This window comes from Lynx rufus, unplaced genomic scaffold (genome assembly GCF_022079265.1).
Source record: "Lynx rufus isolate CCGP_SWC_20201006 ecotype Redwood Valley unplaced genomic scaffold, mLynRuf1.p SCAF_50, whole genome shotgun sequence".
Classification (NCBI taxonomy): domain Eukaryota; kingdom Metazoa; phylum Chordata; class Mammalia; order Carnivora; family Felidae; genus Lynx; species Lynx rufus.
This window is the reverse complement of record NW_025814868.1, coordinates 327,784-345,949: the sequence shown is the minus strand read 5'-3', so window position 1 is coordinate 345,949 and position 18,166 is coordinate 327,784. Positions and strand designations below refer to the sequence as shown.

Here is an 18,166-nt window from a genome sequence, read left to right as displayed (position 1 = left end):
TGTTTAGAGCCCACGCGTGTGTGCCCTGACCTGCATTATGTCACGGAACCCGCGCCACCTGGAGGGAGGTAGCTGGTGGCACTAGTGCACACGTGAAAATGACCAAGCTTAGAGGTGCACAGTGTCTGCCCGTGGTCACCACAGGGCAAGGTCACACCCAGGTCAGCTGGTTCCAGGCCCTGTGCTCAACCATCTCCTTTGAAGACAACCAGTGGAGCAGTTTAATAAAATGCCAAAGATCAACTCTGACACATAGTTCCCTTATTTGCAAACCTCATCTGCCAAAATGTCAATTCTGAGAAATGGGGACTAGTCCACAACTTATTCATGGATAAGCACCTGAAACGTAAGTTGTAACATTTATGGACTAAAGTTCGTGATGTCTATTCGTGTAAGAACATTTCTGATCCCCGCTCAGACATGTACTCACTTTAGGCCCAATTCCAACAGTCTTAGACTATTATTTCCCAATAAACACAGAAATGAACTAAAACAGAGACAACAAGACGGGTACATCTGGCACCAGCACGTAATCTTAAGATATCACGTGAGTATCACCATGTTTCGGCAAAAACAACTGTCCAGATTTCTTCTCCCTCCTCCCATCCACCCAGCTTTGTAATACCTGTAGGACATCTGTGACCCCTGAGGCCTTCACTGCTGCCCCACGTGTGGCTCCAGGTGGCAGGCCTTGGCCTTGCTTACCCCTCCTTCCTCCCAGGCCCCTGCAGAGGTGCTGGCTCACAGAAGGTCTCCCAAAGTTTGCTGAAACGAATTTTAGAAAAGTTCATCAAGGTCAGTATGCTATGTCTGTAGAACAGGAAAGTGCGTAGTATAATTAAATAATCAATTCATATTAAAACTGTTAAAATAAAATCCTGGCGCTTAAGGAGTAAGTTCTCGAGAAAAGCCAGTTTTTTCCTGAGCACCCTCTCATCCCTTTTGCTCCGGGAGCCGGAGACGGCTTCCCCTACCAGCCTGTCAAGCACAGCTGCTTTCTCTCCTGGAGGGCGGGTCCCTGTCCTCCTTGCTCCTGACTGCTGCTTCCAGACCTTTCTTCCCCTCCTCCGTAAAACTCTCAGCTTTCAATTTTATGCCCCCGGTTGAGCGCCACTTGTTTCAGTCTGTGGACACCTGGCCACGCCCCTCATCAACCCGTGGTCCCGTAGGGAACCCTCTCAGGCCGGGCCTCGGCTCCCACGGTTCCCTCCACCAGGGATTTCTGCCTGGTCTGCTCCATGTCCAACCCTCAGCACCTACAGCACAGCCGGGCACAACCGGGCACAAGGGGTTATATAATAAACATTTATTGAATGAATGCACTTGAGTGGGGCACAGAATTAGAACAGCTCTTGACAGGGTTAGACAAATGAAACACTGCGCACAGATTACAAACGTCGCCTTGTGAATAACACTCTTTCCTACAAAATCATCTTTTCTGTCTCTCTACTCGTGTATACTCTCCAGCTCTAACGCGCAGTCGATGCTCCGCAGAGCACTGCCGTACACAACCTACGAACCGAGCCCCCAGCCCCATCACGTTAATGTCACTGCCTGGACCCGGCGTCCGAGACACGCCACGGCACGCGCCTTCTGCCCCGGGCGGGGAGCCGTGAGGGTGGAGCCGGGACCACCTATTCCGCCCTGCAGCCACGTGAGACCTCGGAGACCAGGTGCTCCGCCTCGGAGAAAAGCTGCCCGGGCCCCGCCTCAGGCGAGGCCCCGCCCCCGCCGACAGGGCCCCGCCCCACACGAAGCCCCGCCCCGCCGGCCCTAGTGAGGCCGTCTAGGCCCGGCCCCCTACCGCCTAGGTCCCGCCCCTCCGCCTAGACCCCGCCCCACCATCGGTCCCGACGCGGCAGCTACGCGGCGCCCCGGCCAGGCCCCCCACCGTCGGAAGTGGGCCGCCTCCCAGTCCGTCGTCTGGAGGTCAGTCACTGCAAGGGTCCGCGCCCGAGGTCAGCTCTTACCAGCGCCGGCCTTGGGTCGACTGTGGATTCGCGCCGGGCCCTGCTGCGGCCATGCTGCCCGGGAGAGACGTGCGCTATTGAAGCGACACTGGGGGGCTGGGTGCTGGAGCCAGGGGTGCTGTGGGGGGGGGGGACGGGGTCGTGGGGGGAGCCGTCTGGACTGGGGGTCGGGGCGGGGCCCCGCGGGCGTCCGCGCGTCCCGATGACGTCAGGGCATCCGTGTGCGCCCTCCGCGCGTGCGCCCTTGCCGCCGGCCCACTTCCCGGGGCACGCTGGGAGTCCCTGCTCTGGGGCGATGGGTGTGCGCTTGTGCGGTCTGAGACTTGGTAGTTCTGTCCTTTCCTTGTTGGGGTCCGACTTGATCTCTGGTCTTTTGGCGCCCAGCAAGCTACACAAGCAGGGACTGGCTCAGCCGACATTTTCCCCGGAGTAATCCTGGACCTTGTTCCCCAAAGAACCGCCCCTCCAAGGAGGACGGCCCTGGCAGAGGGGAGTTGCCCGGGTCACCCCACAGGATACTGGGCCTGGCCAGCTCCCCGCCCGGCAACCCTGCCCGTGTCAAGTCACCCGACAACCCTGGGGAGAGCTGTTTGGAAGGCTCACGTGGGGAAGACAAAACGTAAATGGGACGGCACCTCGGAGGAGTCGGGGTTGTCAGGATTGGCTGAAATTTAAAAAGGGCATCTAGGCACTTTGCATTATTGGGCTGGCATCATTGGCACTCGGGTGTGGAGACTTGCGAGTGTGGGGAAAGCCAGTGGACTTCTGCAGCGTTTCAGGCCGCCAGGTGGGCAGTGTGTTGGAAGGACCTCACAACCAGGCAAGCCACCCTCTTGGATGGTGTGCCAGGAAGGTAACCAGGTAGGAAAATATGCTGCAAGGCCTGAAAAACCTGAAAACAGTCAATGTCAGCCTGTAGATACTGGTTGAGCGAACTGGATACATTCAGTTGCACAATGTGGTCATTAAAAGATTGTATTACATACTGATTAGTGTACCTGTATGTTTGCGTATACAGGGTATACACAAGTACTCTTAAAAATACAGGAGCTCCATAATGCTTTAATTTCCTACTGCTGCTGTAACACATTGCCACAGATTTTTTATTTTACAGCTCTTAAGATTGGAAGTGGGAAATGGGCCCTAGGGGTTAAATCGAACTATCCACCGGCCTGGTTCCTTCCAGAGGGTTACAGGGGAGAATCTGCTTCTTGGCCTTTTCCAGCTTCTAGAGGCTGCCTTCTTCCCTGTTCAAAACACAGCCACTCCAACCTCTGCTTCCATTGTCATATCTCTCATTTTTACCCTTTTGCGTCCCTCTTACACAGACCCTCATGATTACTTTGGGCCTATCCAAGTAATGCAGGACAGTCTCTCCATCTCAAAACCTTTAAATCAGTCACATCTGCAAAGACCTCTTTGCCACATAAGGTAGGGATCAGGACATGGTCATCTTTGGTTATTATCCTGCCTACCATTTCTAATATCTCGTTTTTTGTTAAGAAAACGTGTGTTGTGCATTCAGAGAAGTAGGAGCATATCCAGAGATGTCAGAGCCTTTGTGTCTGGAAGGCGGCATATTAGGGCTCTTCATTTTCTTATCTGTATCTTCTGGTTTTTCTACAAAGACCACATACTGCTCCTGTGACAAAAATCGTTTTATAGCAAAGGAAACCATCAAGAAAATGAGAAGGCAAACTACTGATTGGGAGAAGATATTTGCAAATGATATATCTGATAAGGGTTTAAAATCCAAAAAAACATAAAGAACTCTTACAACACAACACCAAAAAACAAAAAACCCGAAGCAATCTGGTTAAAAATAAGCAGAGGACCTGAACAGACATTCTCCTAAGAAGACACCAGCTATCCAGCAGACACATGAAAAGCACTCACCATCACTCGTCAGGGAAATGCAAATCAAAACCGCAACGAGATGCCACCTCATGCCTGTCAGAATGGGTAAGATTTATTGGTGAGGATGTGGGGAAAAGGGAACACTCACGCACTGTGGGTGGGGATGTAACTGGAGAACAGTAGGGAGGTTCCTCAGAGAGTTAAAAATACCAAACGATCCTTTAATTTCATTTCTGGGTATTTGCCTGAAGAAAACAAACAAAATCCTGTGGAAGTTGGCTGGAACACTGTTGCACCCAGAGGCCCCTCCACTCTCAACCGCCCTCAGTCTTCAGAAGCTTCTGCAAGAAACTCAGAAACCCAGTTCCCAGCTCCACTCACCTCCCTGCATCGAGGTGGAAGAGAGCTGCTCTGCTGCCTTCGCTTGATGACAACCTGACAACTTGCACCTGCTCTGGGGGTGGGGGCGGGGGGCTCTGCTTTGGCCCACCTCGGCGAATCTGCTTGGGACCCCTGGCGCCCCACAGTGGTGGCCCTGACCCCCTTGTCTGTTGGTGCCCAGCAAGCTGCCCAAGGAAGGACTGGCCCAGGCAAATATTCTCGCCAAATTGAATAACCCTTCGCCTTATTCCCCTCAAAGGACCGACTCCCCACCTCCCAGGTCCCTCATCCCCTACCCATACTGTGCTGTCCCCTGGTGGCCACAGAGATCATGCTAGGTCTGCAGTGGGCACTCTCCAATGTTTGTGCGACTGAACACTCCAACCCGTCTCCCTCCGGCCTGCCGCAGCCTCTGGGCCTCAGCCTCAAGAGGCCTGCTCTCACTGGGGAAGTGACCTCCGTCCTGCCCCTCCAGCACTCACTCCTGACTCGCTTTTATCCTGCATCATCCACCCTCCTCCCCACCTTTGCGCTTTCCACATTCTAAATGCTATGAATTTACTCACACTGGACTGCGAGCTCCATGAGGCCTGAGACGTTGCTCTGCTTGGCCTGCAGCCCGAGCGCCCACCATAGCGCCTGGCACTCAGTAGGTGGTCGGTAAGCAGTGGTCGAGGTGACGGATGCCGGTGTGATGAGAACGCACCCGTCATCCCTGATCTAACGAGCGTACAGGTCCGTGAGGGACGCCCTTGAACGGATCACCGCAGCCCGTCCAAGCGGGAGAGCTGACACACGAGCTCCAGGCGCGCGCGCCCCAGGAGGTGGCCTACGCGGGCCGAGAGCAAGGCGTAAAGCGCCGCCCCCCGGGCTTTTTGAAACACAGGGTGACTTGTTCCGCGTGTTTGAAAACCTTAACAAGGTCCTCCTGAAGACCTTTCCCCATCAGTGATGGTTCTCACGGGCAGAGTCGGGGTGCTGTAGAGAAGCCCTGACGGTCGGGCCTCCCCTTCTTTGTAATGCAAGTGCCCGAGTTAGGTTTTGCCTGCGGAGCACCCGCTCCCAAAACGGCTCTCGCCTAGAAACGCTGCCCGCGAGGGATGGAGGGCGGGCCCCCGTCTGGGGCTAGGGTGCCCCGGGAGACGAGGCGGGGTGGCGGGGTGGCGGCGCGCGGGTGAGTCGCGCCGCTCGGGCTGCGGCCCAGGACGTGGCCCCACCCCCAGGACAGGGCCCGGACCACGCCCCAGGCCCCCGCGGAAGCAGCGGCTCGGCCCGAGGTGAGCTGCGCGGCGAGCGGGCCGGGGGCGGGCTGGGGGCGGGAGCGGGGGCTGGGGCGACCCGCGTCCGGACCCTCCGCGGGGCCCCCGCGGGCGAGCCCCGAGAGGCCGCCGCCCCGCAGAGCAATCCCGCGCGGGCCCCGGACACATGCGCGGCCTCCGGCGTGCGGGGAGGGCGGCGGCCGCGGCTCTGGGAGGCCTCGTGCGGACCCCGGCGCACCCCTGGGCGCCCCCCGCGCCTCGCGCAGGTAACCGCGCGGTGCGGGGCCGCCGGGCTTGGGGCTCAGTGAGCCTGGGACGCGCTCCAGCCTTCCGGTCCGGTTCGGGTGGGCTCAGGCCGGGGACGCAACCCTCCGGCTCCTGTCCTCCGGGCACGGCCCTGCGCAGCGGCCATTTGTCACACGCGAAAGCACTAAGTGCCCTCTTGGGACCCTAGGGAGCAGCCGAGCTGGTGGGGGTCCTGATTCGGGGCGAAGCAGGGAGATACGGCGTCTTTGCGGGCATTACAGGTTTTCCTGGGGTTCTCAAAGGGATCCGTGGCCCACAGAGGTTAAGAAGTGTCCTTCTAGCGCCACAGCCCAACCAAGGGGTTCTCCCAGGGTCTGGTCAAGCCCTAGGAGGGTGTTGGGCGGGGGGGGGGGGGGGGGGGAGGGGACTCAGCTGCTCGCTTCGGGTTTCCTTGTTCTGCACTGCAGATCACCTCGGGAGAGCCCAGGCCCTGAATGTCAGACAGGAATCGGAGAGAGGGTCCCTCTGAAGCCCCGCCTCCCACTCCCTTTCTCCCGGGATGACTAAGGATTCTGGATTCAGGGTTTACTGACCACACCCTGGGACCCGCGGGGGCGGAGCCGGTTTGCTCACGCGGCCTGGGCAGCGGGCTGGGCGAGCTCTGGGTTCCTCCTTTGGACGGTTGTGGGAGCCAGCTTCCTCCGCGGGCTCATCCGCCAGGACGTGCACACGTAAACCTTGCCTGCTGGTTGGCGGGAGCCTTTACCTGGTCCGCGCCTCCCAGGGACTTTGGCCCTGAACCTGCCGGGGTTGGGAGGGGGGACTCCTGCCTTCGGCCAGGGACACGAATGAGGCAGTTTTTGCAGGAAGTTGGGGTGTCGTGGCACCAGGAGCCTCACATGGGGTTGAGTCATCCCGTTTGTCCTGACCTTTCTGGAAGGCAGCAGGAATTCATTGTTTCCAGGTGTGGGTCCTTCCTGGGCTTTCTGTTGCATTTGAGTGAAACCCAGCTCCCTTCCCTGCCTCCACCCCAGCAGGATGCCCTTGCTCTCGCCTGCCAGCGGCCCCCCTGCCACAGTCAGTGCTCCCCTAAAGCTCCGGCATCAGCAGGCAGTTAATCGTTTACTCAGGCTCTGTGCTGTCCCTGGTGAGCTGCTCCCATGCCAGACTGCTTTGCCAAAGTCCTGCCTGATGGCCTGATTTCTCCGTGGCCCTGGGTTGACCCAGGGTGGGGCTGAGGATGTGCCCCGGCCTGTTTGGAGTCTTCAGCCCCCAGAAAGGGACTGTGGACATGGGCACCAGAGTGACCACCCACGAGTGCACCACCCACTCGTGGGTGGGGTCCCACCCCCCACCTACTCAGCCCTTTCCGGGGCATCTGGAGCTGCTACCCCTCGGAGAACTGTTAGCTGAGCACAGGCAGCTCAGGCCCAGGGTCCCGGAATGCCAGGGTGGGGGGTTCTCTGGCCAGGTGGGGCTGTGGCACTGCCTGCCCAGCCAGTGCAGCCCTCTGGTTCTGTCTGAGAGGGGAGAAGCTGGCTGAGCTCGCAGGCACGGATCGCTGGTCCCCGTACTCTACCTGCCGGGGTCCTTAAATGTGGCGTCACCCAGGCAAGTGAGAAGCAGGGGCTGCCGATGGCCAGCACAGGTCCTGGCCCGGCTGGGCAGGAGGGGCCCATAAAGGCTGAGCGTGGGAGGCTGAGAGGTGAGGCCCCACAGCATTGTCCCCAAGCTCTGCGGTGGCCTTTGTCAGGGGAGCCCAGCAGGTGCAGCCTCCCCCCGCCCACCCCCGATCTTGCTCCTGGAGGCTGTGGCGTATAAGGGTGCTGAAGAAAGGAAACAAAGCTGGTGCTCGCTGGCCGAGGGAGGGGCCGTGGCTTCTGAACCGTCAGCCCCCACTTGGGGGTCCTACTAGGGCTTTTTTTCCCTCTGCGGGGTCCCTGGCCCATCAGGCGCTGAGGGAGTCTGGCTACAGTGTTCTCCGTCCACCTTCTGTCTAGAAGACACTTCACCTCGAACCATGAATCTCGACATTCAGTGTCAGCAGCTGAGTGACGCCCGGTGGACGGAGCTCCTGCCTCTGATCCAGCAGTACCAGGTGGTCAGGTGGGTGCACGCGGAGGCGGCAGGCGGGCCCCCACCCCCGGCCGGCCGCTGCTGCCTCCCCCGGCACCACAGTGGGCGGGGCTTCTGATGCACGGTGCACATTTTACATGGTCCCTCCTCGTCCTCGGCCACCCGACTCTTGAGCCTGCTCGGGCTCCGGGAAGTCTTTCTGACTTCCCGTCAGGGCCGAGTCACAAGTTTTTCACGAGAATATGCAGAAATGCTGTTGTGTCTGCGGGGTATGTCGTATCCTACCGACTGCCGTGGCACCCAACGGTCACCTCTGGTCACCGTGACCACCTGTGAGGGCGGCGTCTGCCGGCTGTCCCCACTGCAGAGTTCCTGTTTCCTCTTTGTAATTGGTAAATATCTTGGGTGAGATACGCAGAGACTGCTGACATCCTGCTTCTGCTCAGACTTTCACCTCCTGGTTTTGTCATCCGTCGGTGGATCTTGCCAGAACAGTTGTTACTGGGCCTTTGTCTAATGGGGATTTTTAATCCCCTCATTCCGTTCACATTTATCAGCTGTCATTCTCCTGTGAGCGACAGCTGGTTTTCCTCCCACCGGCGTTCAGTTCTCACTGGTCGGGGTGGCCCCTGCCGTTCGTGCCCGTCCTGGCGAGCCCCTCCGGTTGGCTGGCCCCTCCGAGGTGCTGTGCCCTTTCCGTGGCGCTTCTCAGAGCTGCCGCCTGGTGCCGGTCTGGTGTCTCCCGGGAGGCAGACGAGAGCTCTCACGTGCCGACTGTGCCCCCGCAGTGCGGCGTGGAGGGTGTGGGGGCCCAGACGTCACCTGTGTCCGTGCTGGGTCTTCGGCGGAAGCTTCGTGAGGTGACCCGTACGCTCCCGTCCACAGGTTGGACGACTGTGGCCTCACGGAGGTGCGGTGCAAGGACATCTGCTCTGCCCTCCAGGCCAACCCCTCGCTGACCGAGCTGAGCCTTTGCACGAATGAGCTGCACGATGCCGGGGTGCGGCTGGTGCTCCAGGGCCTGCAGAGCCCCAGCTGCAGGATCCGGAAGCTCAGGTGAGCCTGTATGATCCACACGGCCCGGGTGCTTGCCCCACCCCGAGCTCAGGTGTGGACCTACTGGGTCAGCCTGGGGAAGGGGGGCGGGAGACAGCAGCAGGTCCGGGAGCGTGGGGGCTCCTCCCGCCTTGCCTCGGGCCCCTGTCCCCCTGGGGGGTCTGCTCACGCCACGGCCCTGCCTCCTGTTCCTGGGCTCGCGACCCAGTGTCCTCTAGGCCCCGAGGTGCATCCCCTCCTGCCCTCTACTCCTTTGCCTGGAGACCCCAGAGGAGGCGGCGGCCCTCTTGCAAGGCCAGGCCCAGGGCTCTCCCAGGCGAGGGGGTCGGGGTGGGGGGCGTGGGGGGAGAGGTGCTGGTGCTGTGTCTGCTTTACCCCGGCTCCTGAGGACAGAGGGGCACTTTCCCTGGGGGCCACGGCCTGGCTGGCGGGGACCCTGCTGATGGCTGGCTGGGTGTGCTCCAGCCTCCGGAACTGCTGCCTGACCAACACCGGCTGCGAGGTCCTGCCCGACGCGCTGCGCTCCCTGCCTACCCTGCGAGAGCTGCAGCTCAGCGACAACCCGCTGGGGGACACGGGCCTGCAGCTGCTCTGCAAAGGACTCCTGGACCCCCAGTGCCACTTGGAGAAGCTTCAGTGAGTGTGGGGCCCACCGGCCAGGCCGCCCCCAGCCCTACACTTCCGGGTCACTGTGGTTTTGGCTGAGGACTGCCCTGGGCAAGCCCTTGCCTCAGCGTGTTGGCTGCAGGGAGCTTTGAAGAGGGAGCTCTGGGGGACCTGCCGATGGTCCTTCTGTGTGATGCTGGGGCTGTGGTCCAAAAGCTGAAAGGTGGCCTGTAGCCCCACATCACGTGTGGGGCGGCCTGGCCACCAGAAGTGTGCTGATGGGCTCAGCGACGGAGGAAGGCAGGCAGACCCAGATCGGGAGACTGGCATCTTTCTCCCGGGTCCAGTGACCCCCAAGCTCAGGGTGGGGCTCGTGGTTGGCGGCCGGCTTCCAAGAGGCCCTGAGCGCCCACCGTGCAAGGAGATGGCCCCTTAGCCACTGCTGTCCCTGCCCAGCAGCCCTCTAGTCTCATGCGCCCTGCAGCCCGGGGTGGGAGAGGAGACCCGGACCGAGCTCCCTTGGCCAGAGTTCCCGACACCCACCTGTCCCCAGGCTGGAGTACTGCAACCTGACGGCCGCCAGCTGTGAGCCCCTGGCCGCAGTGCTCAGGGCCTGGAGGCACGTCAAGGAGCTTGTGGTAAGCAACAACGACATCGGCGAGGCTGGCGTGCAGGCGCTGTGTCGGGGCCTGGTGGACTCTGCCTGCCAGCTGGAGACGCTCAAGTAAGTGTGGGGTCTGGCGGGGGCGGGGGGCGGGGGGCCGGGACCACGGGGGCTTCCCAGCTCTGCCGGCCCCCCTGTGCCCCCAGACTGGAGAACTGCGGCCTCACGCCGGCCAGCTGTAAGGACCTGTGCGGTGTCGTGGCCTCCAAGGCCTCGCTGCAGGAGCTGGACCTGGGTGACAACAAGCTGGGTGACCAGGGCATCGCCACACTGTGCCCCGCGCTGCTGCACCCCAGCTCCCGGCTCAGGGTCCTGTGGTGAGTTTGCGCCCGCCCTGCTTCCTCAGAGAGCCGTGGCCCCAGCGGGCAGGTGGGGAGTATCTGAGAAGATTGGCCGTGTGTCCCCTGGGGGCCCTGCAGTGACGCGTCCCCGGCTCTGCAGGCTCTGGGACTGTGACATCACCACCACGGGCTGCAGAGACCTGTGCCAAGTGCTCAGGGCCAAGGAGAGCCTGAAGGAGCTGAGCCTGGCAGGCAATGCGCTGGGGGACGAGGGTGCCCGGCTGCTGTGTGAGAGCCTGCTGGAGCCTGGATGCCAGCTGCAGTCCCTGTGGTGAGCGCAGCCCGACGGCAGCCGGGGGACGGGGGGGCCTGTGAGGAGCGTGGCGCCTGGGGACACCTCGGGGATGACAGTGGTGCTGGTGCCCCGGGGCCCAGGCCCCAGGTCAGCTTCTGTGCCTGCGGGCAGGGGAGGCGTGCGGGAGGGGGTGCCGCGTGTCCTTAGAGGGCGGGGCCTCAGCACCCCGGAGGGAGGTGTGGGCGTGGCCAGGCCCTAGTGCTGTTTCTCTCCCAGGGTGAAGTCCTGTAGCCTCACGGCCGCGTGCTGCCCCCACGTCAGCGCGATGCTGACCCACAACAAGCACCTCGTGGAGCTGCAGATGAGCGACAACAAGCTGGGCGACTCCGGCGTCCAGGAGCTCTGCCAGGGCCTGAGCCAGCCTAGCGCCACGCTGCGGGTGCTCTGGTGAGCGAGCGCGGGCGTGCCGGGCACGTCTCAGTCTGATGGGTCCAAGTCCGGGGTCCCGCGCGTCCCCCCGGGGCCCCTCCCTACTCCCGACGGCCACGTCTGGCAACTCCCGGAACCCGCGGGCTCCCGAAGGCCTGGCGGCACCTGCTTTGTGCGCTGGGACCCCTGGCCCCTGCCCTGCACGGCTGTGTTCCGGGGTCCTGGTTCCTTTGTTGTGCTGGACGCCTGTTTGTGCTCCAGTGTCGAGCCTTTGAGGATTTTCCCAGTCTTGTTTCTTCCTTCCTGGGGCTCTCAGGAACCCACTGCTGGGTCTCCCCGACCGCCCTGTAGCCCGGCACCCCGTTCTTGTTTCTGTTCTCTCTTTTGGCCCGTCAGCCGTTTGCTTCTGCTGTCGCAGGTTTTGGCTTTGTTGGCGGCCTCTGGATCTCTGCTTCTCACTGTGGCTTCTGGGGATGCCTGGCCATGCTGGGCGGGACACAGGTGAAGGGTGTGGCTGAAGAAGCCCTGGCCGCTGGCCCTGCAGGCTGAGCCCGACAGGGTCCCCTGCTTTTCTATCCAGAGGGCCTGGTCTGCTGCCAGCTCCTTGGGGTGCTCTGGGGGCAGGCGGGGCAGGGGGCGTGGCTTGGGTCCGCGTAGACTCAGGTCTACCTCAGCTGTCACACCAGGCAGGGGGCCTGGAGCTTCTGGGGCCTCAGCTCCACCCCCCACCTAGGTGTCCTTGCTCTGGAGGCTGGAAGCCTCTGTGTACTTTGTGCCTCCGGCCACCCTCCTCCCTCCCACCTTCGGCCTCTGGGTGCCTCCTTGGCAGCCCAGCCAGGCTCTAGCACCTGGCGGTGAGCAAACAAGCGGCTGTAGGAGGCCCTCTGGTGACCCGAGTTGGCCCCGGGGAGGCTGTGGCCAGGGTGTGCCAGCCTCAGGTCCGTCTGACCGCTCGGCCTGGAGGGCAGCTGTGTGCACCTTCCTTCCCTCTCTGGTCGGGGTGTCTGCCTGGGGCCGGCCACTGGGTCAGAGACAGACGTGCTCCCGAGTTCGAGGTTTGGGGAACGGCTACGACCCTGAGGTCTCGGCGCGCGGTGTGCACGCACACGTGCCTCAGGGCTCCGTGAACATCGCGGTGCGTGGACAGCCCTGCCAGCACCCCGTTCTGTGGCGGATCCTCTTGTGCTGACCTGTGCCCTGCTGTCTGCCCAGGCTGGGGGACTGCGACGTGGCCAACGGCGGCTGCAACAGCCTGGCCTCGCTCCTGGTGGTCAACCGCAGCCTGCGGGAGCTGGACCTCAGCAACAACTGCATGGACGACCGGGGCATCCTTCGGCTGATGGAGAGCCTGGAGCGGCCTGACTGTGCGCTGGAGCAGCTGGTGTGAGTGGGGCGTGGTGGGGGGAGCCGGAGGGGGGGCGGGAGCTGGGGGATGGCCCGCGAGGCCATGACCCAGCCTCCTCCCTGCGCACGCAGCCTGTACGACATCTACTGGACGCAGCAGACTGAGGACCTCCTTCAGGCCCTGGGAGAACGCAAGCCAGGCCTGCGGATTATCTCCTGAGAGGCCTCCTGCCCCTCCCCCTCCGGACCTCCTGGCTGAGAATGAAGAGAAGGGTTCAAATCGATGGACTTCTGTGGGAAAGTTTCAGACACTTTTATTAAAGCACTTTTTTTGGCAGGAGGAGTGCTTGTCCTTCTTGTGGGGTCTCCACCAGGCACGGTGTCCGCGTCGCAGCTGTTAGGGCTCCCCCGCTGGGTTCGTGCAGCGGCCCATCACCCCCACCGGCAGCAGCTCCGGGGCGGCCCATCTGCACACCTGCCCCTGTCCCCCCAGCCCTCTGGGCAGCACCAGCACTGGGCACACGATGCACAGGGCCCACAGGGCCGGGAGCTGGTAAGGACCTGCTTTACTTGTTCTGTTAGCTCTCGAAGACCCTCTGCCCCTCCTCCCAACCTCAGGCCCAGAGCCTTTGAGTTTCTGACTCCACGTTCCTCAAGGAGCCAATCCGGTGACCTCCGGCCCCGTTCACACCCCCAGGTTTGCTGGGTCAGATGAAGCCTCCCCAGGAAGTGGCTCAGGGCTGCCTGCTTAGACCTGCCCCTTCTCAGCTGTCTCAGGGTATCACTGGATGGTCGTCCTTCACATGTGCCGTCGAGGGGCTAATGGGGGTCCAGTGAGGTGCAGTCAGGGCTTCAGAGTGGCTGGGGGCCCAGGGAGCAGAGGAAGGCACCGTGATGCCTCTGCTGGGCCTGAGCCGTCCCTCTGGGTGCTGAGGGCTCGCTGTGGCCCAGAGGCCGGCGGGCTGACTGTGCAGAAAGGGGAGGGGACCAGCTGCCCGGAGCAAGCCCAGCCACAACGGTCAGGCTGAGAGAAGCCCCAGGAGCACATGTGCGCGGGCCGCGCGCGCACACACACACACACACACGCACACGCACACACACACACACACCTGGGTCAGGGGCCACCTGCACCCCACAGAGCCCAGCTATGTGCATGGGAGGAAGGGAAAATAAAACCACAAGGGCTGAGGCCTGTCGGAAGGTTCCAGCAGGCCTGGGCTCTGGGCAGTCGTGAGGTGCATCAGTTTGGGGCTGGCACCCCCTCCCTCTCAGGCTCCACAGGCCCTGGGGGGTCTTCTGGCCCAGGCAGGTGTCCGTCCATGTCGCCCCCGGCTCTGCCCTGGTCACCCCGGCTCTGCTGCTTCTGCCGTCGAGTCTCCTTGTACCTCAGGGTGATGTCCCTGGGGACAGTGGGGGCCAAGTCACCACCGGCCGGCCCCTGGCAGTCCCCTCACAGGGCGAAACCGCCCCTCGCAGGGACGCCCCCACCCAGCTACAGGCAGGGGCCGCGGGACCCAGACACCAGCCGAACACGGCCCCCGAGCTGGTGCCGAGGCCACCGGGAGCACGGCACTCACCGCAAGAAGAAGCGCCAGATGGTCCAGGTGAGCACGAGCACAGAGCCGAGCGTCCAGCACTGCGAGATGTAGAAGGGCAGCGACAGCGTGAGCGTGTGTGGGTCGTACTTCACCACGATGAGCAGCTCTGTGACCGTGATGGCCGCCACCAGCCAGGCCTGCTGGCCCAGCTTCTTGTGGAGCTTCCTGCGGGGGAAGGCACTCGGCTGAGGGCGCTGTGGCCGTGCCCCAGGGGCAGCGACGCCAAGCGTGCCCAGGCCCGCCCCCCGGCTCTCACGGGTCATCCATGAAGTCGTAGATCTCCCGCATGGCCACGCCGCCCACGTTCACAAAGAAGACCAGCCGCAGGAGGACCAGGTAGTGCTCGGGGGGCATCCACAGCACGAACTTCAGGTAGAACGTGTTCAGCTCTGCCAACAGAAACTGGGGGACAGAGGAGGGTGGGTGGCGAGCCGGGCTGCCCAGCAGGCGCGCACACGAGACTGGCCAGCCTTACCACCAGGATGATGCCGCACACGGCCAGCCAGCGGCGCAGGCTGGAGGCGGGCTTCCACTCGAAGCGGACCCAGCTGTAGGGCGTGAACTGGAAGGCGATTCTCTTCATCTTGCCCCTGGGAGCACAGGTGCCCGTCAGCCCGGGACCCCTCTGCTCCACCTGGCAGCCATGCCGGGGGCCCGTGATGGGCGGGAGACCCCACTCCCCAGCGCCCTCCCGGGTCACCTAACGGGGGCAGCTCCTAGAGAGCCTCTGAAAAATGCTGGCAGGGGATGAGGAGGACCTGATTAGACAGGCTGGGGTCGGGCTGACATCCCTCCCCCCAGGGACCAGGGCAGCTAGAGAGCCGTACTTGTAGGTCGGAATGTTCCAGAGGCCCTGCCACTTGTACGTCTTCAGAGACAGCCACTCAAGAGTCTTCATGCCGCAGTAGATGCCCAGCCCATTGCAAACGAGCACATCCATGATCCACTGGGGGCGGGAGCCAGGGAGGTGGTGGGCGCCTGTGGTCCCCAGTCCCATCCTGCCCTCGACCCCCCAGGGCAGCTGCTGGCACTTACGTGATCCCACCAGCACTCGCTGAAGTTGGGCAGCTGGTGCTCTAGGCTGTACTCGAGGAACTCGAACATCACACTCACGATCGTGCACATCCACCAGTCACGAATCATCAGGGTCTGCAGGCCGCGGCAGAGCGTCAGCCGCTCCAGGGCGACACCCCGGACCCCCTCAGGAGCGGGGCGAGGCACTGGTTGGAGGCCACGACACCAAGGACAAGTGCGGGTCGGGGCAGGACCCAGGGTGCCCAAGCAGTTGTGCCAACTCTCTGGACAGCTGCCTGGCCCGAGCCATGGCCCCCAGACCCTCGCCCACCACAGTCAACCACTCTGAACGTCAGCCTGTGGCTGGGAAGTGGCTTCAGAGCACAAGACAGACCTGAAAACCAGGGTGTCCTTCTGACGACGAGGTCACCTTACCTTCAGGTACCAGCCAAGAAAGTGCGCAGGCACAAAGCCGTCCAGCTTGTCCTGTGGGGACAGGACACTGGCCTCGTGCACGGCCCACAGCCGCTGGTCCCTCCTTCTCCATGGGCACCTGGGCCCGGTTCCTGCCTCTCTGAGCTGTGCTGACTGGATCCCAGGGACAAAGCTGGGATCCCGCACGCAGGCGGACAGCACGCCCTGACCACAGAGGAGAGCAGGTCTCCAGGCTGAGACGCAGGGACCTGCCCCACAAGGGGGCTGCACGGACCCTTCGCCAAGTGGGCTAAGCTGAAGGGAGCCCTGGGTCAGGCAGGAGGGACCCCACCCTGTCTGATCTGCAGAACGACCGGGGTTCCAGAAACATGCAGGACAGGTCAGCACCTGGGGAGCTGATTAAACACGTGACTCCTGGCCCCACCCCGAGCACGGAGCTCCTAGGGCCCGCCTGTACCCAGACGTTGTGGAAGGGGTCACTCTCGTTGTCTGCGTCGTAGATGAGGCAGTTTCCCCCGTAGTCCCTCTCCGGCAGTGGGACTCCCAGCTTGGGGTCCACATACTTCAGAAACTGGCGGCCGTCCTGGACAGTCTGCAAGGCCAGCGCCCTGGTCAGTGAGGCCACATGCTGCTGGTGGCGACGGGAGAGCTCGGCTAAAGTCCCGAAAGCGTGCGTGTGGCCTGGGGTGTGTGGATGACGCCTCTGCCGAGTGGGGACAAACACCCTGCAGCGCAGGGACGGGCAGACGTGGTGGGGGTGGGGAGGCCCCGAGTCCAAGGAGATGCGCCACGCTCCCCACGTGGAGGCTGTGTGGGTGGGGACACAGGTGGGGTCACAGGTCACGGGTCTTGCTACTGCCCCTCTCCACAGGCCCTCCCAGAAGAAACACGACATCAGGTCAGCCTTCCCAGACACGGATACCAACAGCAGCAAACCGCCCTTTCTGGCCTTAGCGCTAAGGAGACTTCTGGGGTCGACAGACGGAAGGCTGCCTGCGGCAGACACAGCCTCACCCCTCCCTCGGGCCCCCTCTGGCCACTGGCCCACAGGGAGTGGCCCCGGGAGGCCTGCGGTCGGGACACCATCCCCTCACTCCTGCCCCAAGTACCAGCCAAGGGACGAAGCAGGGCAGAGGATGAGGTCGGGTGACAGACGTCTTCTGGCCTCAGACCCGCATCACATCTGTGCCAGACAGACGCACTGCCCTGTCCTGCAACTCGACCTGTCCCCAGCTTGGGGTCTGTGGAAGTGACCCTCAGACCGTGACATCAGCCACAGGATCGGAGGCTGGGCACTGCTGTATCCAGAGAGCACGAACCCAGACGCTCGGGCACAGCTGTGCCAGGTGCAGGCCGCAGACCCCGAGCAGGACGGCCCCGCGGTGTGAGCACCGCACCACGGGACACTTGGCTGACCCAGAAACGCAAACAAGGCCAGGAGAGGCGGCCACGGTAAGGGTTCCGACAAGCGCGGGTGCCGCCCGGGGTCCGGTGGCAGGAGCTCTCTCCTGGAGGGAGCCACTGGCCAGTCGTGCCGGGAAGCAGTGCAAGCAGACCTAACACGTGCTCGGGTGCACACGGGCCTGTCACCAGCAGCCCCACTCAGGAAACGGCTCCCGCTCGAGGTCAAGGCCGCCCCACCCAGCAGGAGATGGCCCACGACCCCCACGACCCCGATGCCCCCGACGCCCTCCAAGGGCCCAGGAGGCACAAGCGAGCGCGCCCCCAGGGGGTTCTCACAGGGCAGGACTTGGTGGTGGAGGGAGAGCAGGTCGGCGCTCTGGGGGACATGAGCCACTGTTGTGTCCTAGACATGGGTTTACACATACAGGTGTCAGTACTCAGAACCATACACCGCGCTAAGAGTGAATCTCACCACGTGGCGATAAACCACGAGAGACAGAACTGACGGGAGCTGTGAGCTTGTGAATAAGAAAGTACTTTGTAAACTGAAGGTCACCGTCTAGGTGCACGTGGGGTTGAGCAGAAGGAAAAGCTTTAGTAAAGAGACACCAGTGCCAGCAAGTGGGGAGCCACGGTTTACTACGGAGAACGTTCCGGCCTCCCTCCCGACCATCCTTCTGCACAAGGTGCACTCGGAGGGAGAAGCCCCGAGGACTAAACCCCAGGACCAGCTAGTGGGGGTGCCGCCCTCCCCAGGGGTGAGACCCTGCTGCTCGGGGGACAGGCAGGCGTCCCACCAGAGCAGACCGTCCCACTGGGTGGGCCCACACGCGGCTCAGGGCAGAGACCCTGCTGAGATGCGGTGCCCGCAGCCTTCCCAGAGCGGACCCTTCTGGAGGGCCCCCCTCACAGCCTCGCTTCCTGCCAAAGCTCCCGAGGGGCTGGTGGGCAAAGCCTTCTCGGACACCTTTCGCTTACCGGGGCCGCGGCACCGCCCACATTCCCAGATTATCCAAGAAAACCCGCTCACCTGGAAGAGTATGAAGATGAGGAACAGCTCATAGACCACGCTGACGCAGAGCCAGAACCTCCAGTAAGCTACAGAGAGACACAGAACACAAGCGTCAGGGGCGCCAGCCCCGCCACTGGCTGGCAGCACGCCTGCGCGAGGCCTCACTCAGGAGCGAGCTTGGGCTGTGCCCATGCCTCCGGCCAGTGCTCCCAGCTTCCCCGCTCCCCCCTCCTCGGGGG

General features: G+C 62.6%; 2 protein-coding genes across 10 annotated transcripts in view; one reads left to right on the top strand and one right to left on the bottom strand.

Annotated features, from left to right (window-relative positions):
• The first annotated feature begins 1,834 nt into the window (after positions 1–1,834).
• Positions 1,835–12,801, top strand: RNH1 (ribonuclease/angiogenin inhibitor 1). 8 transcript variants are annotated; one of them, XM_047100543.1, is made up of 10 exons: positions 1,835–1,929; positions 7,714–7,819; positions 8,675–8,845; positions 9,311–9,481; positions 10,005–10,175; positions 10,262–10,432; positions 10,557–10,727; positions 10,968–11,138; positions 12,333–12,503; positions 12,597–12,801. In XM_047100543.1, exons 2-10 carry the CDS (start codon positions 7,734–7,736, stop codon positions 12,682–12,684), a joined length of 1,371 nt encoding a protein of 456 aa, XP_046956499.1. In that variant the 5' UTR covers positions 1,835–1,929; positions 7,714–7,733; the 3' UTR covers positions 12,685–12,801. The 8 variants fall into 8 exon arrangements, with proteins under 8 accessions (XP_046956499.1, XP_046956500.1, XP_046956494.1 ...); XM_047100544.1 differs by lacking the exon at positions 1,835–1,929 and adding an exon at positions 5,390–5,485; XM_047100538.1 differs by lacking the exon at positions 1,835–1,929 and adding an exon at positions 5,546–5,733 and having other exon boundaries at positions 7,717–7,819.
• PTDSS2 (phosphatidylserine synthase 2) overlaps positions 12,763–18,166 on the bottom strand; it is a 21,366-nt gene continuing 15,962 nt past the window's right edge. The window contains exons 4-13 of one of the 2 annotated variants that reach the window (XM_047100546.1): positions 17,946–18,013; positions 17,418–17,426; positions 15,969–16,142; positions 15,512–15,562; positions 15,098–15,211; positions 14,890–15,008; positions 14,538–14,652; positions 14,319–14,464; positions 14,042–14,227; positions 12,763–13,864 (exon numbers count right to left, since the gene is read on the bottom strand). In XM_047100546.1, the coding sequence (XP_046956502.1) occupies positions 13,705–13,864; positions 14,042–14,227; positions 14,319–14,464; positions 14,538–14,652; positions 14,890–15,008; positions 15,098–15,211; positions 15,512–15,562; positions 15,969–16,142; positions 17,418–17,426; positions 17,946–18,013 (1,142 nt within the window). In that variant the 3' untranslated portion in view covers positions 12,763–13,704. The remainder of the gene's footprint in view (positions 13,865–14,041; positions 14,228–14,318; positions 14,465–14,537; positions 14,653–14,889; positions 15,009–15,097; positions 15,212–15,511; positions 15,563–15,968; positions 16,143–17,417; positions 17,427–17,945; positions 18,014–18,166) is intronic. The other variant, XM_047100545.1, reaches the window with a different exon arrangement.